At 42.5% G+C, this 27494-nt stretch overlaps 1 protein-coding gene across 3 annotated transcripts in view; it reads right to left on the bottom strand.

Moving 5' to 3' along the window:
• The window catches only part of adgrb1a (adhesion G protein-coupled receptor B1a), a 116371-nt gene extending 89827 nt beyond the window's left edge, over positions 1-26544 (bottom strand). For all 3 annotated transcript variants that reach the window (XM_069655515.1, XM_069655517.1, XM_069655516.1), the window contains exon 1: positions 25812-26544. In XM_069655515.1, coding sequence (XP_069511616.1) covers positions 25812-26544 — 733 coding nt within the window. The remainder of the gene's footprint in view (positions 1-25811) is intronic.
• Positions 26545-27494: the final 950 nt, after the last annotated feature.

Raw genomic sequence — 27494 nt, 5'->3', positions numbered from 1 at the left:
AGGAGCAGAAAGGGGGAAAAAAATGTTGGGACAGATAAGAGGAGAGGTGGAAATGAAAAGAGCAGTCAGCTTATGTCAAAGTGAACAGAATGGGACACGAATGAGAATGCTCATGTGAGTGTCGCATAAAGGACAGGATCACGTTTTGTCATTTCCTTTTTATTTACTTATTTACAGCAGAGAGAGAAGAGACGACTTCACTGTTAATATTTATTGTTGAATTCAACACACTGATTTTCTGCTGTGACTGGCTGTAGTAACATGAAATGAAAAATGTATATATTATAAACACACACACGTGTTAAATGATTCTACGTATCAGTGCACAGTTCATCCATTTACTCTATTACTGTTACTATTGCCTGTTTGTTGCACGTTTACTGTCTCTGGCAGGTATAATGTGCTTCCTGCATGTTCTGTCGTACATTGTCGCAACACTTTTGTCAAAAAATCACAAATCTACTGTTGCGCTGTCAGCCTGCAGAGGACTCGTTCATGTGAGACATCGGTCTGTTTGTTCATGCAAAGATAAACTGCAGGCTGCAGATTAATTCATACAATTCACTGATAAACCTGAGAGTTGTACAGATTTACTCCGATGTGTGGGTGCTCTCTTTCTGTCTCTCTCTATCCCAGATCAACTCTCATTCAAATAAAACATATGCCATCACGTCTTTTTCCAACAGTTAAAATAACACTCTATACTCCCTTAGACAATGACACACGTTTCAACCTGCTGCGAGACGCTGTGCAGGAAATATGTCCGACAAATGCATATTTATAATAAACAGAAACAACCCCCCCACCCAATGATCCCGATATTGCCATTTGGCTATTTTCCAGAAATAAGCGTGTAATTCAACGCTTTTGTTTAGATTTAGATCAAACCAATGACTTGTGAAAATTAGACCTCTGTTTTGTGTCCATTGTAATCTGTGGAAACAACACCCCTGAGATGCTGCTCTGTATTCTTCCAAAAAGAAATAGATAAATAAAAACAAGGGCACCTCAACACAACTGCATCCCATCGATCAGTCTCCTCCCGTGGAGCGGGGAGCTTAACCTGTGGGTGAACCCGCCACAGAGCACCCGGCACCCAATCAGCTCCCCTGCCGGGTCATTGGTGACATTAAGACAGCAGTTGCAAACGTATCGTGCCACCGTTCTGCCTCAGGATGTATCTCTGTTACACCACCTTCCCTGCTCTGCGTCACCGTCAGGTCTTTAGATGAGCTCATTTCATGCTGTTACTCGTCTTTAACCAGAACTAATATTTCCAGATTAAAGCTGCTATTTTCCATGCTGCATTAATTGGAAAAAAAGGTATATTTGTATTTTACTACTACTTTTTTTGAGCCATTAGTCTGTCTCTCAATACCCCGTCTGTAGCTCTCAGCCCAAAACACATCACTTCCTATTATAGACTATTTTAAAAGGTCTCCTAAACACAGGCAGCTTCATTAAAGAAAGCTAAGGAGCTGGTGCATCTGTTGGAGACTTTTGGAGGAAGTCAGTGGAAAAATGATCCGTGGTTGTACGTGTCTGAGTCAGTCAAATCTGCGTCATGTTTGCTCTGTTTCCTGCTCGCTTTGACTTTCTTTACTTGGTGAAATGAACTTGTTTACTTTAATGTTAATAACACCAACAGGAACAGTGGCCAGGACCATGGAAATAAGAATCAAGTTGTACTTGTTTCATGTCTTCTTCTCCTGTCTGACAGTAAGTGGAACTGCTTTTGACAACACACATAACAAAGGCACGTTCTGTTTCCTGCACTATTGTATTCTTGTCAGGGAGGAACGGCGCGTGAATCAGTATTTACAGCATCACAGGGCTCTAAATCTCTCCACTGAAACTGAAATTCTTACAGGCAGGTTAATGGTTGCTCCAGGCAGGACGGTGCAGCTTCCACTGCAGGTTTTACACAATGTCCTCGCACCACACCGGGATCATTTCACTGGTCAGATGTGTTCAGATAATATGAAACACAGTGACAGACTGAAATCAGGAAGGAACATCAACTGAATATTAACACATATAAGCCTCTCTAAGAGATGAAACACTTCATAAATCCTAATCAAAAATAAATTAAAACGTGTGCAGTTAAATCCTTAATTTTCAACAATAACAAGTGTGGGAATTGGTTAGCTTTTTACTCGTAAATCACCACATCTGATCATTTCATGCATTAGACAGTGCGTAGAAATCTGCTCTAATATCACTGAAATGTGATATTATTCACATATCTTCTAAATGCTTAAGTACAGCTTGTCCAGCCACAGTCAGGTTGGGGGCACACTGAACTAACAGATTACCAAAGTTGCAGATATCTGCTGAAGACAATGCACACTATGGCCGCCTGTTCTCACTCCCAACTCACACTTCTTTACATTACGCTAAAGCTTTCCCTCGAGCATAAACCCTGCATACTAGCTTTATTGTTTTCATGTGACGCTGTAGAACATGGCGGTCAGTGTTGACTTCCTGTAAGGAGTTGACTTCTTCAGTTTTGTGTCATACATTAGTTACCTAAACACGTACGTTGGTACCAATGACTGTATAAGACGAATCTCCATCTGCTCCCATTGTATGAAATTGATGCCAAAATAGCCCCTGCGATAGGCGCTGACATCCTGCGACGGTGACGTCATTTGGAGCCAGAGCTGTGCAGTCGAGATCGGCGGATGGAGCCACCATAGCCACTTCCGCTAACCACAACACACACTTAACTTAACAGCAAAGAACAGAACAGCTTCTTGTGTTGGTCTGAAGCAAACGTTCACAAATAGAGGAACTTCAATGACCGTAGTGATTGTTTTAGTTATGCCTCCCCTCGCCATTCCTCCTCTACTCAGCTACTCGGGAACAGAACGCTGCAGGAGCCCGAACAGAGCTGTCAGTCATGAGGTCCAACTCCCTTTTTATAGCATCAAATAACTCATAAAAATAAACTTTAAAAAATGACCACTTGGACATAAATCAGCATGAGAATGAGAACTAACTATAATGACAAAAAACCATGTTTGAGAAAAAAGTATTTGACGTGTATTTTGATTTTCTAGTTTGACTCATGTCCCATCTGTTAACATGGAGGAGGCGGGCTTTATGAGCTATACTGCAGCCAGTCAGCAGGGGGCGATAGAGAGGGTTTGGCTTCACTTTTAGGGAGCTGACATGTCGGCCATCTTTTTCTACAGTCTACTCCATCTAAACAAAAATCTTTTTTTCCTTAATATAACCAACCTTAACTGCCATATCATCCATTACCTATAGCGCTCCAGTTGAGGTTCACGGAGGGGTGGAGCCTATCCCAGCATTGGGTGAGAGGCGGGGTTACACCCTGGACTGATCGACAGTCAATCACAGAGCTGACACATAGAGACAGACAACCTTTCACGCTCACATTGACACACATTTTAGTCACCTGAGAGAACCCACGCATGCACGGGGAGAACATGCAAACTCCACACAGAAAGGCCCACTACGTCCCAAACAGGATTTGAACCAGGAACCTTCTTGCTGTGAGGTGACAGCGCTAACCACCGCAGCCTGACTGTAACTGTTCGAAACATTAACGTTGTGTGTTGAACATTGATTCACTTCCAAACTTAATAAAACATGACAAGATTCTTAGAAAGTCTAACCTGATGTTACATATTTGTTATCTCGAGCTAAACCGTTTGGATTTAAGGGGAAGGAGTTACAGGTTTTAAACGCGCAGAACAACCTTTGGCTGCTATGGCAGCATTCAAATGAAAGTTGAGTAGTGTTGAAGTGTTGCAGAAATATTCACAGGTAAGACCCTGTCTTCTAAATATGAGACCTACATGTCAAACTGCCAGTGAATTTTACAGCTGAAGTTTTAATCAGTCAAATTTATAATGTGAAAACAAACAACAACAAAAAATAAACATAATACCATTTGTAATCCACTATTAATCCCGCCCTCTGCAGCAGATTGTTGACGTAGCGTCCTGCTGTGCCATCGTTTTGACCGTATCAGCTGCGGAGCACAAACCATTCCACCCCTCACCTTCCACAGCAGCACCATCTCTGGAGCTCTCTGCCCAAACCCATTGTCTATAAATACATATCATGTGGACCGCTCTTTGGTTTCAGGTGAGGGTCAGCCAACCAGACATTTCAATTCCGAAGATGGATGCCCCATTTCAGAGGGAATGATAAGAGAAGGCTCAAAAGGTCTTTCACCGCAGGGATCAGATGCTTTTCCTGCTTTTCCTCCAGCCTGACTGACAGCTCACAGAAAAAAAGGCTTTTCACTGGTTTTTATCCTTTTTAACACACATCCATCTCTGACGGAGACGACCGCTGATAAAGCCTGCCTCAGACGCCATTACTTCACGTGCGTGTCAAACAACTCTTATTCTGTAAGTCTCTGCCGGCCTGGCTCCAAATTCGGAGTGTTTTTAGCATCTCTGTTGATTTCCACCGCGGTTAAAGAGCTGCTGAGAAGTACTTTCACTTCAGCTGGATGTTGTTTACAGGTTGTCTTCCTCACAGAACCGCGATACACTGGGCAGCAGGCAAAAGTGTTCCTATGGGAACTGTCAGAGGCTCCGTGTCGATTCCTCCATGGACTTGAGTGGATTCCCCACCCCCTCAACCTTCTCCCACATGGCTATTAAGACTGAAAATCGCCCCCGCTGTGCTCTGGTGTGTCCTTAGCTCTTCTGCCGCTTCTTCATTCACTCCGCAGATGATGCATGCGTCATTGTTTTTCTTCTCAGTGTTTCTCCAAGTAACTTTGGGAGCACATTTAACTGCTCCATTTAAAACCCATACGGCATGCTACACTATATGAAATATATTCAGAGGCGTTCAGGGATCGCTAACCTGTAAGCCTCGGATCCACTGGCACACATACAAACAGATGTAAGCACACACACACACACACACAGCTCTCTGAGCAATGCGGTTTAGTCTTCCCACGCTTTATAACACTCTCATACATCAGAAGCCCTTGTCTCCCCACACAGTGTGGGATGGTGACTGCATTGTGACTCAGAGACAAAGACACTGAGCGGGAGAAACACAGAGAGAATTGGATGAGGAGGTGGCAGGGGGCTGCTGGGGGCTCATCCTGGTGGGCTGTGAAGGAAGAACCTTGCAGGTCACTGTGGGTGATGTACGTATACAGCTGTAGAATAATGTCAATGGAAGAAAACGGCTCCCACCTCCACTTTGGTAGGCACACGCTCTGTCTTAGATTCAGGTGATGTATTAACTTTTTCATAAAACTTGGTCACCTGTTCATTCTGAAAGATACGTTTTAAAAGTCATATTAAATGTTGTCCTTCCCATTACAAACAATGCAAGGTTAGTGAACAAAAGGATTAAGCCATTAAAACTCCTCACAACATGCATACAACAGACAGGAGAGTATAAAGTCTTCCCATGGTTCTCACACACAGCATCACTGACGGCCCATTCTCACTGCCAAGTCATCAAAAATGGAGGCTTTGTCAGGCTTTGTCAGTGGCCCAACTGGGGAAAAACATGACGCTGTAGGTTCCCTTAAAGCGTCATGTCTGGACTCTGACCACTGGCTTATTATTGGTGTGGCGTTGAAGTCAGGTGAAGCAGTATGGAAAGAGAAAAAAGTCGGTGACAATTGACGAGTCAAACAGTCAGTGTTTCTTTCCAGAGTTCGAAAGTAACATGTCAGTTATTCTTCAAACTCATTCCATCATCTTTTTCCTGAAGCTAAACAAGTAGTGTTTGTGCCCAAATCTAACTAAACTGTGAACGCTTTGTCATGTTAAGCAAGTCTTAATGTCTGTTGTCCAAAAGTCATTAAGTGTCCTGAACACCCTCATCCAGGTCTACACTCCCTCCCGCTAGAGGTCTAATTGTAACATTGTAAATCTGAAACATTTGTCAGGTTCATTTTGAAAGTCTTATTTGTTATTGCTAGCGTGACTACTATATTTAAAAGTATAACTAGCTTTTATATAGCCTATTTATTGTAGCTACCCTAACCGGGGAGCGCTGCATGTTTGAGTGGTAACTGGATCGTCATTTTTTAATCTCAGGGCACAGTCCAAACTTGCAAGTTGGGAGTGAGAACATGTTATCAGTATATTCAACATTACAACATAACTATTCATCTGAACAATTTATGACATTTTTCATGATGTCAAGGTTATCCTTAACCTTTAAAACATGGGGTTATCATGTTTGGTTCAGGAGATATGAGGCAATATTTCTGTTACAATGGAAAATAAAAAGGAAGCTACGGCTGCCTTATGGACTTTTCGTGATGGCTCCACTTCTAAAAATCTTCTGGGTCCCAGATTGTAAGTTTCATGCTTTCATGACAAGTTAACATTATTTTCCCATATCACCTGGACAACCTGACAAAATGAGTTATAAGTGGTTCCACATGTTATTTCCACGTTCTCGTAAACCAATAGCCAAAGGTGTATCGGCACAATTGTCTTTTATGTGTCTGTCCAAAGCAGTGAAATACAAAAGTTTGCACTTATGACTGATTCCAAGTCTGATTCACCGGACTCTTGTAACCGCACAAAGTTTTCCATTGTTCATTTGAACCTGATAAAAACCACCTGTTCATGACTAAATGCATATTTGTGAGATCTGATCATTAACACAACTGATGCTACATAAAACAATCAGTTCTGCTCCATTTGTGAGCAACTTTTATTCACAAAAAACGTTACAAAAGAAATTCTGCATAGTGGAAAAATCTGCAGCCTGAAAACAGAAAGAGATTTGGCAGCAACAAAAGCGGCCTAACAATAGACGACCCAAACACATGATAAACTATCACTACAAGGTTCATCACCATGACAGAAGACACACAGACAGTTTATATGCCAAAAAATGTTTTTCTAAAGAAAGATGTCCATGACTTAGGTGGGGGATGGTCAATGTAACTGATATGGACAGAGATGGGTTACAGAATAAATTCAATTAAAAGTGATGTCACACTGTTGGTAGATAGAACACAACAGGAACCTGCTTTGAGACCTTGACGCAGCTATTATCGTGTTTTTTGTTCATTTCTTTTTTGGTTAACTATTTGTACATGACTCATATGCCAACTCTGAAACACTCACAAGTTCTTTTAGATCACTTGTATGTGAACAATTATTCTTGCTTCATGTAGTGTAGTGTATCCAGCAAAATGACAATAGCAACTCTGAGTCAGCTGCAGGCAGCATCCTCAGGGGCTGAACATAGACTGTACCAATAATGGACGTAGCCACCGTGACGACACTCTCGACTGTGTACATGAGGCCTCAAGTTCAGGATATGGCGGTCACCATGTTGGTTTTCTGGAGCCAGAAGTGACCATATTTGGATGAGAGGGTGGAGCTGGAGTGGAGCCAGGGGTTTGCAAACACCAAGTTATCAAAGCTGAACAGTCTGCATCCGTGGCTAATTCATTAGCAGGTGAATAAGCTTGTTTAACTTTGTGTTTCCCTCAGAGTGAGACTATTTCTTTTTATTGCGACTGACTGCAGGTGTTTATTTATCGCCTGGTGGGAGAGCAACAAGAGAACAACACATACCAGGTCATTTAAAATAACTGGTCTTCTCATCACTATCACGCCATAATCTCTCCAGAGAAAAGCCAACAACAGTCCAGACTCCTATGCACTAGCACGAAGGAAAGATAAATGTATGACACTAAACAAGTTTAAAAGTCCACAGTTTACCTGGTACAAATGTATTAATAGTATTGTACAGACTTCTTGCACGGCTAGATAGTTCCATAATTCCCACAGAGAGACAGATTATTTGTCTGATTTATCCATGAAAAAATGCCCAAAAGGATTCAACACTGATATGGGGAAGTAAAGTTCAGTGACTGTGTGTGTGGATCTCTGGCAGACAGCCAGCAGGATCCACCTGTCACTCAAGTGAACCCGCCCCTATTATTTAAGGTTAATATAATAAAAAGTTAGTTATATAAAATTCATACTTCTTAGGAATAGAGGAAAGAGCTATACATCCTGTTTGTGGTACGGGTGCCTTGTTTAGACTCGAGTCTGTCCAGCATGTCTAACTTGATTACTAATCGTTAGCTAACGTCTTACTCCTCTCCAGCTCCACCCTCTTGTCCAAACATGGTCACTTCCGGGTTTAAAAAGATGACCACAGCCAAAATGTGAAAATGTTTGGGTGAAATAATTCTCAACAAATCATCTTCATTAGGTGTGAATGGACTTAAAGATGTTTATTCATTTAAACCAGTATTCAATACAAAAAACAGCCTCTGCTTCAAAGTGGCATAGACAACTGAAAACACTTCATCTATATTTATGTGAATGTTTTAAGTAATAACTGGAGGCTGGCGTGTGAGAAATTTGGCTAGATTTCACACCTCAGAATGTGAAACCTATGCAAAGCTTTGTTTCCTCTGTATGTGGAGCATTTTCTTTCATTTGCAGGGAATTTAAATATCTGCAACAAGTCTCCTGCCAGATTCAGCACAGCGGAACCTGTGATTGCACTGAACATAAGCCTTTAAATGTAAGAAATGAGTGGGACATTAGAGGAGTCTTATTGTGTCTGGAGTCATTATGGTTCTTTATAGAAGCCCCTGGATGAACCTGCTTACTAATACTTCCTGTGTTGCAGTGAGTCTGTCATAAACTGTTATTCTGCTAGCAGCGGCAGAAGCAGCAAGGCATTTGTTATTAAAGGGCTTTTAAAACACACGACCTGCTGTTCTGCCTTTTTGAACTCAAGGCTCCAGTGTCACACAGGGACTCGCTACAGTGGATGGAAATGAATTTCTACCTTTAAATAGGAACCTGACAAAAGGCCCTCTAAATCTAACTGTTCAATTTGTGTGGGACAAACAGAGCTCTGCAACAACAGAATTTCTGCTCGAGTCCAAGAAGAATAAATACAGCTTCAATGTGTTTGTATTTGATTTCAGTTTTCTTTCTTCAAATAAGCCATTATCTTTTTCAGTGGCTGAGAAAAGGCTACAAAAGAGAAAATGAAAAGCAAGCATAGATCGTGTGTGTCGGCTTGGCGGGAAATCAACACTTCACATTTTGACATCTGACAGAGTCAACAGAAATAACAGAAAGGTAACGTGTATTGTATGACAAAAGTGTTAAAGCCACAAGGAAACCCAGGAAGAAATGCCATAGATAACAGTCTTTGAAAGAAAATGTAGAAAATAGTAACTTAAGAGTGATGCCATTATCATGTACACGTGCTATAAGCAACAAATTAGTAGGATGAAGGGTTGTTAAAATATCAGAACTTTAAAAGTTTAATACAATACCCAGCTGTACATTTTGTTCTAAGAACGTTCTGAGAATGTTACGTGCGATGTTTAGGTAACGTTTTGAGCAGGAAGTTTTCATTTGGTTCCCAGGATGTTCCTTTTAAAAGCAGGAGAACGTTCTCTGAAAACATCTTCGGAACGTTGCAGTGAGAATGTTCAAATCACATTTCAGGAACGTTTTATCAATCACGTTCTGATAGTTCAGGCCGAACTAACATCCTGAAAAGATCCTCAGAGTGTTGCAGTGAGCATGTTCTACCTTTGTTTTTATGTCACATTGAGCAAATGTTTTATAAAAGGTGTTCTGACGTCCCAGGCCTCAATAACATCCTGAAAATATCTTCAGAATGTTGCAATTAAAACTTTTTGTCTTAGTTTAACTTTATTTGAAATGATAAACATCCCTAAAACGTTTTTTTGAATATAAGATTAAAACGTTTTGTTTCAAACGTAATTAGAACTTGTAGGTAATGTTAGCGATGTTATGGGAACATTCCCTGCTAGCTGGGTAGAAGCATGAAAAAAATTGATCAAATTACTCCTCGATCGGTCTGTTTGATCCATGCAAAGAATTTCATTCATCAGTTAAATGTGTTGTAATTGTCAAACACTGAAGCTAGTCAGTATTTATTTACAATGAAAAATGAATATAACTGAGTAGCTTGTTGGACTTGATTGTTTCTCTCATCCTGCTCAAATCACCTACTGATTATATGTTGAACACTTTTTTGTATTTTTATTGTAGAGGGCATTAATATGATGTTGTTTTTGGGACATAGGCAATATGACATATGTTGTCATTATTCTTTTTAGAACAGTCCCAACACAAATTGTGTTTGGCTGTGTAGTACTGGGTGATGTTAGTGCATTTTAGGCTCATTTTATGAGGTTTAAAACAAAGTATACACACATGCAGGCAGCTGTCCAGCTGCTGTTAACATTCCGTGCATTTGACTTCCTCCTCCTTAAACTCACAGACTCTTTGTGAAACGTCACTCTGGTGTTAAGGACATGTATGTGACTGCTTTAATTCAGCCTGTTCTCTGTTTAGTGTGTAATATTCTTATTGCAACAACAACATTCCAAGGATTACTTTTCACTCAAATTTATTCCACAACTGCTTCTGGTGGATTAAGGAGAAATTGAACAGATAAAGATAATTAACTGTGATTTATCTGCCACAGTGCTCTGAAGAGACGAGCTCAGATCTGGAGGGGAGAGACAGTTTGATTTAACTGAACCAGCTGATTTACTCTCAGTCGAGCCTCTGGGCTTCAGGGCTGGAATAAAAGAATGTGTTCTTTGCAATGCCTAAAATTAATTGATTGTAATTTTTGTTTGAGATTGGACTGAGCAATATAATCTGTGGCGGATATGAAAGCAATGAAAAGATAAGAAGTCTATCAAGCGAGTAAATGAGAAAGTGTGAAAAGGCAGCCTGATCATGTTGTGATGCTCTGATGAGAAATAAATGAGAGTAAATAAATCAATCTCAACTAAGAAGGAAAAAAAACAGCAACTCCAAGAAGTTGATTATAAACTCACTGAATTAAACACAGAGCAGAGATATACATGCGTGACTTTTATCATGACGGCCATGTTGTCCTCTTTTCACCTCCACAGAGGTAACGGGGTAACCCAGCAAGCAGGGAACGTTCCCCTAACATTGGTTATCATTACCTACAAGTTCTAACTATGTGTGAAAGAAAACATTTTAATCTTATAATCAAAGAACGTTTTAAGGATGTTTATCATTTCAAATAAAGTTCTTGTAACGTTAAAACTTAAACTAAGACAAAAAGTTTTAGCTGCAACATTCTGAAGATATTTTCAGGATGTTATCGAGGCCTGGGACGGTAATTTTGTCGCCGTCGCCGTTGGAATACGCTATGTAACATTTATGAACAGCCAGGTAAGATGAAGCGAGCTATTCAAACAAAAATGTCCTTTCTCAATTGCAAATGTCTTCGCGAATCCACACCAGCCAGCAGCTCAGCTAATCTTAGCGATGCTAGCAGCTCCGTTAGCCCAGACTCTGGGAGCGCGCTCGGTCCGTCCTCCACCCCCGTCGCAGAGGATACCCATGCCGCCTCTTCACCCACAACTAAAGATGCCGGTACAACGGCTGATGAAGACATCAACTACGGCGGTTGGGCGCTTTTTATTGCTGAAGCTTAAAAATCAAGATTACTGGGGTGACTTTCCACATTTGAATAGCTTGTGGTCATTGTTGTTACTTTTAGGCTATAGCCTGTCAGTCGATCACGTTTGTTGTTTTTTCTGTAGACATCTCTCACTAGTCTGTGGGGCAGTATTGGGTCAGTAATTTCATAATCCTTATTCCCTGAGGTCAAGCAGCAGAAATTATGTGACAATGTGCAAATACTACTGGCTCATTTTTGGGTAAACTAAATAGAGTAGTCTTACATGTCACATAAAACAGGGCATCTATCCTTTGCTGAATGGGCTGCTCAAAAACAGGGCATGAATTAAGAGTATACCCACTTCTCCAGGGACCACTACACCACTGGGTGTACTCAATTGAAATACATTCAAAGTTAATAAACTTAAATGGTTTAAGGGAATCGGTTTCCTCAAATGGTTTGAGTTGAACTAACTTGTCAGGTTTTACAGTGTTGTCATTCATGTGTCATTTCAGCATCAGTTTAACCAGTTAATCATAAATTAATCGGATTATTTTGGTTTCAGACTGAAATAAACCAGATTTGAGCAGAGGTGTGACTTGCTAGATACAATGAAACTGCGCATGTGCAACAGTCACATTGCAGGACATGCGATTGTGAGGCAAATTTAATGAAACACGTGAAGGTGCTGCTTTATTGTTGCTTGGTGCAAAAGAAGTACTCTTCTCGTTTTCCATCATCAATCTAAAACAAAAGTCAAGTGCAGCTCTTTATGAGAGCACGGAGTGATCTGATCACTGAGCTGTAGACTCTGTGTGTCACCTGCCTGTAAACTGTAAATAAGCATGCGACGCTGCTGCCGTCACAGACCATGTTGGGTGTATGATCATGGCTCTGAGTTATGCATGGCAGCTATTCAGTGAGTGTATTTTCAGTGTGTGTATTGCCGTTATCAGCAGCATCTTTTCCAGGTGCTGGTTAATACTGTGGCTACATGTACGGGCTTGTAACGGAGCGGACATGTAACAGGTGTTTACTTTAGCGGCTTCACCTGCAGCACACACTCAGCAACAGGATGTGTGTGCTGACAGGAAGTAGGATACGATGAGCTTCTTTCCAAAAGTCACCGACCGAGCTGGTCTCGCTGATAAAACAAACATTTAAACATCTTTAGAAATAGAGGTAGACCGATTAATCGGTCAGCCAATTAATCGGGCCGATTGATGACATTTTGATATAATCGGTATTGGCCGATGTTAACGCTCACAAGGCCGATTAAACTAAATGCATATGCATACTCGATCAGCCTTGTTTGTGTGGCTGGCTTGAAGCATGCGCTTCACGGAGTCTGCTGCAGGTACTTTCTCTACATAGTCTACACTCACTTCCCAAAACAAACCTGCCAGACGTCACATGCATACGTCACACATAAGGCCACCGTTCTTAAAGGGGAAGGCACCTAACTCAATTACAATCACCACAAAAGTTCAGTTTTTTGATTACAAGTGGACATTGCCTAAGTAGATTTTTTTTTTTAATCTAAAATAATTGACTGCAGACCGAATGCAGATCTACTTACAGATAATGCAGACAACAGTGTTAAATAAATGTTCATTCAAGTTTAGCAATTTTGTGTCTAATTTTTTTATATTTTATCAAATGCAAAACAACATGATATCGGCCTCATATATCGGCCATCAGCCGCCCTGCTCTCTAGATATCGGCATCTGCATCAGCCATTGAAACTCAATATCGGTCGACCACTAGTTTATGTTAAGAAGAAATGTGTCGCTCCATCTGAAGTCTCTACTTAGGCAGATGTCAGAGTCACTGAACCAAGAGAGATAAAAGTAGGAGGGGTTTTCTTTTGTTTGAGGAAAATAGACTTAAAAGTCTCAAATAATAAAAATAATGATTGTTAATCGTATAAGTACGTAAAAACACTCTGCATTTATCTGGTATAATTCCCTGTATTTTTAATATCACAATATATATTGCAGAACAAAAAATTATTGCAAGATCACTTTTTTCCTTTATCGTGCAGCTCTACTCTGATCATAGCTAACAGGTCATCAAAACAGGAACTGATCAGCCTCTAGTAGCTGAAAGTGGCAGAGAAGTTCATCCAGACAAAGTTCCTGGAGAGGGCGGAAAAATGAACAGTTTCTTTCATCTCTGGATAATGTTTAAAACCCAGCCATGATGCCGTTTGGTTACCTGTTGGTTGGGGAGGGCAAATATTCCCTGGTTGTGTTTGACCAACGCAAATAAACACTGAAGCAGGAGAAATGCGAGGCCAACACACACTTTGGTTTCGGTCTGGACACAGCTCTGTCATTTTGCAAAACAGAATGTAGAGGTCACAGATGCAGGCGAGAACACTGGACCGTCAGCCTTGGCTGAGGTCTGATCCCCATGTGCCCTCGAGTTATCATTTAAATCTGGTATTACTGGTATGAAAGAGGCCTGACTAAGTTTGATGTCATGATAAGTGGAGCATCAGGTGGACTCAAGACTTCACAACATAACAGCAGCGTTCCAGGTTTGAGTGTGACGAGTCACTTTGTACCTCTCTCTTCTTGCATCTCCTGTCTGTATACTTACGGTCACTGATGACTAAAGTAGTAACTGTAAAGGATCGATCCACAAAATACAAAAAGGAAAAGTGCCCAACTCTCATTAGTTCAAGAAGTACTTTAAATTAGCTCACAGATGATCATCAGCAAAATATGTTACTGACAGCTGTATCATTTCTGACAATGCAAAGATGACGAGCACTTGGCAAACATTACATAAGTGATCAGCAACAGGAGGTCACACATTACAAGACATTTCACCTGGAAGGATCCCCGACAGTCTGTCTGGCCTCTAAACTGCTTTAACACAAGCAAGAAGTGAAACTGAAAATGATGCAAGACCACATGCAAGAACATCTTCCCCACAAAATGACGTCTGCTACATATTTCTGACGAGCAGTCAGGTCCAGATATTTAACCTGCTTGATATCCCATATTGTCTGCTATGCATCGGCACGTCTATCAGATTGCGTCTTCAACATTTCACACATCTCTCTCGGGAGCGAGTGCAATCTGCGTCTGATATGGAGCTTTTGTCTGTGACCTCCAACATGCAGCAGAAAGTCAGGGCTGAAATCTTGTCATGTAAACTCGGCAATACGTCAGACTCTGTGATCACTCGCACTGACAATGACTCTACATTTATAGAGAATATTATCTCTAGAACTGCAACATACAACCTCTCACATTATAACAGAAGTGAACTGATCCTTCAGCTGTGGGCGGTGTTCCATTAAAGGTCTGTTGGTGTGTGTTCTTTATATTTTCTTCTAATGTGTGTTGTTTGAAGAACACATGGAACATGTCAGCACTAATGAGCTCTTTTCTTGGGCCTGGCAGGTTGTGTGTGTGTGTGTGTGTGTGTGCCTTGTGTGGGTGAGAGCACCGACAGTGTGTCACCTCTGGGTGTCATTCCAGGATACCGCCAAGGAGAGCAGCCTTTACAGCCGTCCCACAGAGCCACCGCCTGCTCTAAACAAGGACACAGAGGCGCTGATGCACTAACACAACACACACACACACACACACACGCACAGCAGCAGTAAACTTGTACATTTCAGCGTGCACTGAGTCATTTGTCTTCATTGTCCGAGTCATCACATGTGAAGAACGACAGTGAGACAGTTGGACCAGCATTAAACGTCCTCACAGCCAAGGAGACTGGCAATGTGAGCACACACTCTAATTCTCTATTGTCCCACTCGCTCTCACACACACAATTTCACCCTTCGAAGGCACGACACAGTCTCTCAATATTGGAGCACTCCTCTGAAGGGGGAAAAGGGGGTTTAAATTTCCAAGAATCTGCTCGATCCTTCCAAAAAAAGGCTGATGAAGTGTAAAATAGAGAGAGGGAAAGACAGAGTAGCAGTGAGCAGGGGAACGGTGACAAGCTGCCTGTCAGAAAGCAGAGGGATCCCTATCACGTCCTGACATCATCCGTCCACCGTTCTCCTGCAGACACACGACTGATGAGGGAGGGAGAGAAAAAGTTCAACTTGTCTTTTCTCTAATCCTCACACGTTTCTTTACGACAGGAAATTAATGGCCTCCCGCATCGGACACTTTTACACACACACACACACACACCTATACATTTGTCAGCTGGCCGTGCTCATCCTGGAGCAGTGCTTTTATCATCAGCCTGTAAGTAGCAGCGGTAAAATTGCTTAATTAAAGCATGAATGTTTAATAAACCCTCGGGCTGCGTGAAGAGGGACCCGAGATACAGGCCGGCCGTTGATGGGCAGCCTGGAGGAAGGAGACAGACGATCCCTCAACTCACTCCGCACCGACTTTAAGTTCAAGTAAGTACTTTGACAGAGAACAGGTGGAAGTTGGCAAAGGCCAGAAACTTAATGAGCGGGGAGGTCGCTGCCGTGAACTTTTTTTAAATGCTAAGTTGTTCACTTGTGTAGCGGCTGGAAGTGTCAGCTCCTGAGCTAATAGAGTGACCTTAACCTCAGGCTGCTTCTGCTTCATTTTCATTACTTTTATACACAGGCTTAGTCACTATGTGTCTGAATTTGGGACACAGCTGGCAGGTGGGTACACTTATTATGAAAGAATAATTAATAAAAACAGAAAATAGAGAGAGCTCGGTGAGGCTGTGCGTATGCAAGCTTTGAGTTAAATGCTAACGTCATATTTAACCGTCTTTGCAACCGGCGCACAATTTTGCTGTCAGCCCTCACAGCCAGAAACGCCCGAATCTCTTCATCTCTCCATCTCTCCATCTTTGCTGTCGTCTTGTAAATGATCCGTCTCCTGTTGTGTGCCGCTCTTTTGGTTTCACACCGGTCGCATGATATCATCATCCTGCCCACTCGCTCACAGTGAATGTTCCTCGCTATCGCCTGCTGCGTTCACATCTCAGCTTGCCCCGACTTATTGCTGATATTTCACCAGGAGCCTGGCAGGAAAAAGTCTGCAGAAAGTCGGGGTGAAAAATTTGGCTGTTAGGTGCGGGAAATTTTCAGTAGTGCAGTGCATGTGTGAAAGAGGCTTCTGATAATGTTGGCCAGATATCCTGACTTATTTCAGTTTAAGGTGACTGTTTTCAGGTATTACAGAAACAAGTATGCCTAAGTGCATTTACTTGACTTGGAAAGATACAAAAGCAATGCTTGAAATCACATCCACAAATGTCTTAATAATTACACTGACCATTAAAGGGGCGATCACAAATAAGAGCGCTCTAATTTGACATTATGTTTGCTGCAGCATCCCGAAGCTGCGTATGAAAACTTGCCAAACAGGCTGTGATGCCCCCTGCAGGCAGAGCGACCTCTACACCAGCATGCAGCGTATTCTTGCCATCTCCCTTCAGTTTAGTCCTGCCCACATGGTACCCCCTGTGGCCAACACCACACCTCGCTATCTACACACGCTCACTCAAACACACACACACACACGCATACAGAATCAGCTCCATTCCCTCCCTCAGTCAGCCACCCACACTCAGTCACGAGGGACCCGTGCGTGGTTGAACCAGTGTATGTGCCACTTTCTGGTGCGACATTTCACCACTTGTGTGCATCAGTGGTTTATACAGTGTGTGTGTGTGTGTGTGTGTGTGTGTGCATGCAGGTGCTTGTGTCCACGCATGTGAGTGTGAGGAGGAGCAAATGCATCAGACTCGCTTTAGGATTCCTCAGCGCTCCTTATGGAGGCGGGTTGGAAATCCCTTAGTTTAGCAACAACGTGGTCCAGCCGGGCGGAGGCTCGCAGAGAGAGACGCAGCGCTAACATCCATCTTCCTCAACCGCAGCCGGCTGCCAGCTACTGGAGGGAAAAGTGCAAGTCAGGAGGGTTTATGAGCATTTCCTTCTTCTTCTTCCCTCACACTGTCACTTTTTTTAGACCAGTCTGGTCTTTTATTATTTCTTAACCACTCCATCACATCAATACGACAGCACTGATTAGACTGACTGTTAAAGGAAGAAAGTCCTGTATCCATTGCTGTCAGTTTGTTAGATATACTCCACTATCCTTGTTCTACTGCCTTCACAGCAGCAGCTGTCCAGCTGGTCCCAGGCCAGCAAAGATGTGGGTAGAGCCCAAACAACAATACTGATATTCAAGAGCTACACAAATCACACACAACGAAAATAAACACTTTAAAGGAGCCCTGCACATCTACACAGGTGTTCATTTAAGCAGCAGAACTGAGCTCACTTCAGGTTGAAGGTGGGCAGAGCTCTGCAGGAGGGAACGTTACACCATTTACCAATAACAGTGATTAAAGTCTGATTTTTCACACACACAGGCCTGAGGTCTAAAGAGGCAAGTTCATTAAAAGCACCTGCTTCTAAGGAGTTTTGTATTTATGTATTCATGACTGTAAAATAATATGGCCATTAAAATCACAATTTAATATCAGTTATATATGTAATAAATCATACGAGTAATGGCCTGCAATTTCAAAACCCTAACTACCCTGAGCAGTCAAATATAACAGTCTCACAGTGATTTTGATAGAACAGTTGAAGAAAGGTTTTAACCCTATAAAGACATTGTAAATCAAACAAATATATAGCTGGAGCCTTCATTCTATTTTCAAGTCAAACTTAACGATTGATATTCAAAGGGTTGTGGCTGATTGATGCACTATGCACCAGTGTTTCTGCTACAAACATTTTGCATACGTGGCTCACGTGCTGTTTTGAATTGCGAGAGAAAATATTAAACTTTTTTAACTTAAACAGACTGCTAATGAAGACAGTCAACACAGCAGACAGAGAGACAGACAGAGAGAGGGGGCGGGGCCAGCAGCTGTGCAGAGAGCAGAGGTGAGGTGTGTTGGGGGACTGAAGCAAAGCAAAGAGATCGGATTAAAGTAGATTGTGACTTAAAACTTAATACGGTGAAGAAGAGAGAACAATTAGAGAGTGGAGGTGGAAGTCTACATGTGATGTGCTTCTCACAGAAATCATTGATATATGCGAGTATTTGCGATCAATTAATGTCAAAGGGGGGGTATTAAGCTAATTTCAAGCTTCATATTTCACTCTGTGATACCTGTGGAGTAGCTTAGCATAATTTACAGTAAGAAACCCCGCCCCTACAAGCCCACTTTCTTTTGATTGGCCAACTCTCTGAAGCCTGCTAATGCTGCATTTTGTGACATCACAAAGTGCAGCGTGTAGAAAAAACAGTGTAAAACCTGGCAATCACAGCAGCCTGCAGACTGAACTGAGAAGCCTGGGGATTAGTCCAACATACTTTTACCTTCAGATTTGAAACTTCACCCACGTTTAGTCTGGACGTCCAACACTGACATTGTGAAATTATATATAGATATGTGTCTTAAAATGTGAAACTGCATAATACCCCCTCTTTAAGTTTATGTTCATTGACCGGAGCCTCAGCTGGTGTCAGTGGTGAAAACACAACCAAAAAGCACACGTTACGTTACTGTTGTCAGTGCCTCTCGCCTGGACCTGACACACACTCGCAATGACAGGGACCTTTACAGCTCACACACAATCACGCTTACTAGTCATCGCTTGTTGACAGCTGAGTCATTAACACTGGCTTGAATTAAGATTTGAAGCAAAAAATTAAAAAACTTCTTCTTCAATCTTAACAAATAAAGGAAGCCACTAATATTCACTCTACATGTGAGGATACATTCCCTAGTGTCTACCCCCAATGATGGAAAAAGAAACAAGTATACTGTTTGAGTTGGCCGCTTTTGTCAAAGGCAGACTGGACATAATCATGTTTGTTTGTTCAAGCACCAGTAGCTTTAGCAAACAGTCTCCAGAGAACCACGATCAGGGCCAGACAGAACAGGGACAGTTCATCAAGCATGAAGCGCCCTTCACCTGCATGTTTCAAACGGCCAGCAGGGGGCGGCTACACCGGTAGCAAAAAGAGTACTGTATAAAACTAGACAGGTCTACATTTTCTAATGCATGGTCTCAATCTCTAGTTTCAAGTCTTCTTCAATACAGCATGATGTTCATTTTGGAAATAATGTCCCATTTAGAGTCAAATAGACGATATAGCAGCGGATGCTAAAGGGCTTGGCTAACTTGTGATTGACAAATCGCTACCACAGCGACTCAACCTCGATAGAGACGAAACAAACTTCATCCAAATATGGTCGAAAAAGCAAAAATGCAGAACGAGAGGCTTCTAAAGTGGGGTACACAAACCAATTGGGGACATCATGGTGGGTATGTCCAATGCTTTCACACATTCTGAGCTCCAACTACCCATTTTATCTGCTCACCTTTCCTTTTCCAGCATGCACTGGCCCAGAGTCCTGGTACATCCCAGAAGGGCTATCACAGGAATAGTGGGCTTAGACAAACTGTCAGCTGTGTGTAAATTAAGAGCTGGATCTTTTACAGGGTTCTTCCTATGATGGTGGGTCCATTTTAAACCAAACAGAACCTGTATGTCTTTCTCAAAACTATTCTATAAACTTTTGTCATTCCTACTGGATATTGTTGGATTTAAAAAGTCAACCATACAGTGGAAATAAACATGACTACAGCCTGCAGTGCAAGCTCAAATCTGCAGCCTGACAAGCTGAGGTCACTTTAATTCCCACTGTGTGATGCTTTTAGATCTATCCATATTTAATATTTGTCCAACTTTGTAGGAGATTGTTTTATGGATTTACATCTTAGCTTAACTGGGGTTTTTATTTTTTACATTCTGTGACCCATATCAACCATGTGAAGAACATGGTAACTCACACAGAAAGGCCTTATTCAGCAAAGTTTGTTTCTAACAGCACAGTGCTTCAGTCTGGGACACGGTGCTCTGATTACTTTCCGAGCTTTATTTAATATTTCACACATGAAAAATGACTAAAAATATAATGCATGACCAAGACAGCAAAGGTCACACGTTTGATGATCCAAAGGCATTGTGGGTAAGTTGTATCTGTCCTTTTTCACATTCACTTTGTTGCTTTCTCAAAGCTAACACAATGGTGTCTGTTTTGTTCAGAGTGAGTCATGTGCTTTCTCATCTCCACACATCTCCCTCATCCATCCTTTAATCACTCACTGCCTCCACTGCTGTCAGCTGAGGGCAGCAAATGAATCCTTCTCTGCTCCGTGCCACACCACGTTCGTGACAAAACATCACACCACATCCACACACACCGGAGGTCTACCAAAATGGAATTTCACGGATAATATTTCCAGACTGAAGCTACCAACAGACAATATTTGGTCACAAAACCTTTTACTTTGACCATTTGAATGTCAGAACATTCCAAAAATAGCCCTGAAATCAGCAGGCCTCTCAACTTAAAGGTTAAAGATTTCTCACACGGCACAGAGCTGCGTTCACACACAGGCAGCTCTGGATGTATGAAACATGGGCCAATGATCATTAGCTGGAATTAACGTATTAAGCATGATTATAATTTCTTAATGACATTTTTATATCTCAAGCGGCTCATTGCAAATATTTAGTGATGAAATTAATTTTCCAGGATATTTGCCTCCCCTGCCTCTCAGGGAGACAGAGAGTGTTAAATGAAACCAGAGTGATATTGATAAAAACACTAAGGAAACATTTGGTGCATCCTTTCATCCTTTAAATGAGATCAAAGGTCACATCGAGATCAATACAGATTAAGCTCTTTCTATTGAGGATCTTATTGACAAAGTTAAACAGATAATCAAGCTGTACCTTATCAGTCATACCAGAGGTCAGCCTCACTCATTGGTCCACATCGGGTGTTGTATTATTAATAGAAGGGTGACAATGACACCATCAATCTGAATCAATATATCAAGCTAAATATGCCCCCAAATATGCACAGGGCTACCCCAGGGCTGATTTTAGTCACAAAGAAGATGCACTTGTTCTGCCATTCCAATTTTTGGTTCAGTTTATCTATTAATTTTATTTTTCTGCTCTAACATTACATGAGATCTGTCTTGATCTGTAGACTGGTCTCAAGACCACTTGTCTCCGTCTCAAACAAATGTGATTCTGGGTTTTATTTTACAAGTTAATTACCGTGACTGGATGTAAATGTCCTGCTTCAAATGCAACCAATATCTTGACTCACCGTGAATGATGGAGGAGACTCTATCAGTCCCTTCAGGATGTCGCAGGCTTTTTTTCCTGATTGTTGCGGTCGAGAAGGCCTGATTTCGCGGCAGCTTTTTTAAAAAGTTGCATTCCAAGTTGCTATGTTTTGAGGCTTTTATTTCTGTTTAACATATTAAACATTCACTGTGATAAAGCCATCTATTGGTTGAGCGAGCTGTTTGTCTCCTGACATCACTTCCAGTCGATTTCTGTGACAAGACGCCAAATAAAATGTGTAAAAACTGAATGATACTAAAGTCATTATGAAATTATCATTATGCACTGCGCATGCATATTCAATGCTTTTCATATGTGCAAGGGAGAATCTGCACATTATTACATGTACGCTGTTCTTGTTATTTCTGCTGCGGCAGTTTGCAACAATTTATAAGAAAACAGGGGGGGTTACTATCTCCAGTGTTGTGACCAAGTCATCTTTGTTCCTTGGGCAAGTCAAGTCATGTTGCATGTTGCCATAGTGAGGAGTTTGACTGACAGGCAGTCATCCAATCACATACCAGGAAGCTTTTTGAGTCGTCCAATCATGTTTGCGCTGCGTACATACTTGATAGTTAGACAGAAACTTGACAACATTGAATTTGATCATTTTATATTTAACAGCTAACATTCAAACTAATGAACACCATAAGTCACCCGAGTCATCACGCATCAAGTCAAGTCTCAAGTCATTAACTTGCAAGTCCAAGTCGAGTCTCAAGTCATCAAAACAGTGACTCGAGTCGACTCAAGTCCAAGTCACCAAGTCTCAAGTCCACATCTCTGACTGTCTGACTGTAAAATGAAAGCAGCTAAGTGGACTGCTGTGTTTCAGCACAGAAACATGGATAAATAATCGAGTTTGGGATTTATTATTTTGGATTCACTGTACAGTCTCTTAAAGACTCTGTGGTTCACGGCCATATAAGATAGCTAATTAAAAAGAGACGACCGCACCAATACATACAAAACATATTTTGAACATCAAAGAGGTAAGTTTGGTGACATAAATGACTTCAGGCACGTGGGGAAACAGGATCATTGGTCATATTTGCAGGAAAGTTGCAGCCATTTTCCAAAATTGCAAGCTCGAGACAAACTTGCGGCACTTAGTTGAATTTGCATCAATTCACAGAAATGCAACATCGCAACTTCCTGGAGGGACTGCTTCATTTGTTTCTGATTTGTGATTTTTATGGGATTGAGGACTTCTCACCTAATTTTTAAGAATGTCATTGGTTCCACATTTCATTGTGAGTATGTCACGAAGTGTGTGACTTGCACAGGTCTGATCTTAGTCCTGACTCAATCCCTCAAAGTCTGCAATTGTTCCAGCCTCAGTACACTCTAGTCTTGGTTATGACTTGGTCTTGGTTTTGGTGGTACTTTTAAACAGTGATTAATGGATTAGTAGAAGATTGATGTCAGGCTTACCAGGAACTAAAAGCAGTGGATCATTGTCATGTCTGGTAGAGTTACGGTCAGGAAATGATTGTTTTCATGTCAAGATGTCAGAAGTTAGGGTACGGTAAACAACAATAAAAACTCTCTGACAGATGCAAACTTTCCTTGAAGAAAGTCAGATGGACTATGCCCATCAAACACCCAAACTTCCTCACCCTTAACTTCCTCCCTTGCTTCATAAAGGGCACACTGCTCGTCCAATGTGGATGTAAGACCTACGATACTAGGCTGAGAAATTGGCTGAAACGAACAAGATGTAAGGCTGAATGAAACAAAATGGCAATCCAATCTATTATCATCAAGCTGCTTTTAGGGGGTGCCAGAGAAAAGCTTTCAAATTCCACACATATATCGACCTTAATATATAGTTTCCATTTAAAAGAATCAAACTTTTCTCTGTCCGCTCAGCGTTAAGCTGCTTGGACAGAAAAAATGTAATGTTCTTTTTCTAAGTTGTATTTCCATTAACTTTTATGCTTCGGGTGCACAGGACCAAAGGAGGTTGAGCTCAAGGCAAAGCGCTGGGTTGTACCCGGCTCACATTTGTCAATCAAATCCAACGATGATCTTTGACAGTACAACCTTTTTTTTAGTTCAACATGAGTCCCATGTTTTACCTGTGAGATGCACATTTATCAGAGTTTGTACTGACGACATTCTTAGTCTTAAATATATCATTAAATCGGACGAAGGATCTCAGTCAGCAAGTGAAGCCCTACTGAAGAGCACCTGAGAGACAGGAAATTTTGTTACTGTGTTTCTAAAGTTTACAGCCTGTCATGTTGTTGCTTCTGCATTTCTCTCTGTACAGTGATTCAGCTAAAAAAACAACAACGCAGAATCCACTGCGGAGTCTACTCCACTGATGATGTGAATCCTCAACTTTTAGGGGAAAGCCCCACAAAGTTTGCATATTAGGAGCCAAACTCCTTGTCTAGCCCTTCTGCGGTGGACATGAGCAGAGCTCAAGTGCTGACAGCAGGTCTCACCCTCCATCTGCTCTGGGCGGGACCCTCAGTCGCTCTGCAGAGAGGGAGTGAAAGAGGCTGGGAGACAGACTGTAATGTATGTCCCCCGCGGTGACTGAATGTGCTGAAACCAACAAGCTCCTCCCGCGTATCCCCTGACCACTGCAACAACTATCTTTCCTCATCAAGTCTGGTCCACTTCAGTCAACTCCCCCTCTCCAGCTCTTGTCAGCCTCTTCACTCTCCTCCATTCTCCTCTATCTCTCTTTCCTCTGTATCCATTGTCTTTCCTGTACTCATCACTCACAACAATCACCCTCTCTTCCCCTCTTCACTGCACAGCATGCCATAACAGGCCAGCTCACCAACCTATTTCCACACATTAAGTCTCCCCATCCTCTTTTTTATTTTCATCCACAAATTCAATTCAACAAGTCACCCATCCAGCCAAATATTCACAGACTGCCTGCCTCTTCCATTTGAGCTCATCACAGGGTTCCAGAGCCACTCTTTCACTCTAAACCTGGGATTATCATCTCAGAGACGCTTCACCCGTGTGGGTTGTAGCACATAGAGTGAGAAGAAAAGCTATAATGCGTCCGTCTCTTTCCATCTCTACAGAAGCCAACAGTGGATGCTATGTTTCTGTTTTATTTTTCACACCTTCAGGCACAAACAGCCCACACCCCGCTGTTGAGCACCATAAGCGGGATTACATAAGTGCGATAACTAGCAGAGAGGAGGCTGGGGTGGCGAGGGGATATTAGCCGCTCTGGAGACTGGAGGAGGATAAGGTAGGAGATACCCACCGCAACATCTTCTCTGCTTGGTTGGCTTCCCACGACTGGCTCAGTGTCAGCCCACTATCAGCCTGGGGAGGGAAAGATGGGGGAGGCATGGTGGCTCAGAGGAGGAGGAGGAGGAGGACGGAGTAAAATAAGACCACAGGCTGATTAGGGGAAGCGACTGAGAGAGGCACGGGGAGGAGGGAGAGATAGATGGTGGAAAGGTTAAGGGGAGAAAGGGGAGCCGAGAAATGTTCCATCCCTCTGGCCATAGTCCTGACGATGCCAGGATAGAGATGTCAGACCACATCCTGTCTGCCGAGGGATGGGAAGGGGAGCCGGGATCAGGCAGCAGACAATTAGACTTCAAGCCACAGTCCTTTATCCAATCACATTTTTGCCTCTCTCCTTCTATCTTCCTCTTTTGTCTATCTTTACATCATTCCCCCACCCCTGTTCTTAGCATCCCCAGAGCTATCCAGTGTCAGCACTTGATTCTCCTCTGTTTCCACAGGCTTCCCGGAGGCCGATCGAGTGTCCCTTCCCAGACTGCAGAGGGACGGGATTCGGTGTCGACCTCACAAGGTCACAGAGCTCGCTTCCATCAAATGAAACCCTAAACCTTCCATTTGCCTCTTTCTGTCCCTCTTTCTCCCTGCGACTTCAGCCAAAGCACTCCACTTGCTTTTGAGCCAATGTCACCAATTATCCTCACTTTTCACAAATCATACACATTTTCACCGGCTTGATGGCTACTGAAGATGCCATTTCTCTGTCATTTTGCTGAGAGCAGGCTAAACTCCAAGGGTGACCTTTTAGGTCAGACCAAACAGAAAGAAATTGATTTGTCCATGGTTTTTGAAAAGCAAAGACTTTCTTCTCCTTTTGCTTTAAGAAGAAACAGATAAAGTGCTAATCTTAACACATGCTTTTCAAACTGTGCAGTTGATACATGAAAAGTACAGCGACATCCAGTATTTATGTTTCACAGGAACCGTTGAAGCTTTCTTACTCACCGTTTATCTCTGCATCTTTTCCAGTCTCTTTGACGCTGGGTAAACAGTTTTCCAGGTAAACTCCATTGTGATAACAGCTATCCCCTTCACTGAGCTGTGGTGGCGGCTCCCAGCACAAACATGGAGTCTGCATGATGCCACAGGGCCGGTTAGACGTGCTGGAGGCCAGACAGTCCTCCAGCCACTGGCACAGCATCTGACAGGCCGCCATGCTGGGATTGCGCTTTCCAACCACGAGGAACTCGGTTTTAAAGTCCCCATTTCCCTCCGTGATGGGTGTGCCCGCCCGAGGAAGTCCCTTCCTCATTTGGAGGAACTGCTTTCCTGCCTCCAGGAAGGCCACCGGAGCTGAGGTGTCGCACAGCCTCACCACCTCGTTAAAGCTCTCCATGCCCAGGTAGGTACGAGTGGTTTCCAGGAAGGAGTCATATTGGAAGGTGCGAAGCTGTGATGGTATGCAGTCCTCGGTAGGTTTGGTGACTTTGAGAAAGATGGTGTAGCGCCTTGGATCAGGGTTCTGCAAAGTCCAGGAACAAGGTGTGGTGGGAAACACTGATGATGATAGAAAGAAGCCGAAGAAGCGGCTCTGGACTAAGGTGGAACAGGAGTCAGACTCTGGGCCTGAGGGGGCTGCGAGGCACCGGCTCTCCATCAGCAGCAGAGGGACGAAATACAAGACTAGCACGGAGAGAGGCCATCTTGTCTGGCCAGAAATCCTATCGATGCTTGTCATGATTTGCAGATGAAGGGAAGTAGATGGTATCATAGGTCTATTGCTGGTGTCTTGATTCAGGCAACTCAACTTCCAGCTGTGCAGGGCAAAGGCAAAAGAGAAGAAGGAGGAGGGGGAAGAGGAGAAGGACGCGGTGTAGGAGGAGGGGGAGGAAGGTCGCTCTCAAAAATCCAGCAATCTGCCCATGGCTGCATCAGTCGACCCCGAGACTCACTCGAACCTGTGAGATTGAAGAGAAAAGATATGAATTAGACTTTGTATCTGATCAGACAACGGAATGGGATTACACAGATTCTATTTATCTCCAAAATGAGAAATCTCTATCAGCTACTGTTTACTGATTACGCTAAACCGAGAGCGACTGCAGTGACTCGGGCCCCGGAGAACAAAAACAAGTGGAATAGAAGGAGACAGAAGGAAGGGGCAAGTAGTTTAGTTTAGTTTTTCTTCATTATGCAAGTTCAGATTGGTCTCTTCCTGGGAGACAACTGTTTTCCTCACATGTCTGCTCCCATATTTCATCTGCCAGCTCATTAATTTGTCCAATTAAAGGACTATTAATTACAAAAGAGGCAACACCTGCAGTCATTCATTACTCCACTTCAAGAATGAAGCACAGACAGCAATGTCGTGATCAATAGCCCTCTTTGTTTCTGCTTATTAAACAGAAACAATCAGCTGTTTTTATGCCTTTTATAACTGTTTAAAGATGATTGCAGTACATTAAACTTTTGGCAATTTCTACTCCATGTCTCTTTCTCTCACACATACATATTTTCTCTCATCACATTGTAAGTTGCTCCCTAAGTTTGGTGCCAAAAACTAACTTTGACTGCCAATAATTTGTCTGGAAAAGACGTGAAGGCATGTAGACATGTTTCCTGCCGTTGAATGGGGAGAGAGAAACTATCAACCCATGTGGTCGTAAAAGTTGGAGTTGGAATGACTGG

This window comes from Semicossyphus pulcher, unplaced genomic scaffold (genome assembly GCF_022749685.1).
Source record: "Semicossyphus pulcher isolate SPU_LCO1_2020_fin unplaced genomic scaffold, fSemPul1.0.p SCAF_9, whole genome shotgun sequence".
Classification (NCBI taxonomy): Eukaryota; Metazoa; Chordata; class Actinopteri; order Labriformes; family Labridae; genus Semicossyphus; species Semicossyphus pulcher.
The sequence above is the reverse complement of the archived record's forward strand: the minus strand, read 5'-3'. Positions and strand labels throughout refer to the sequence as shown.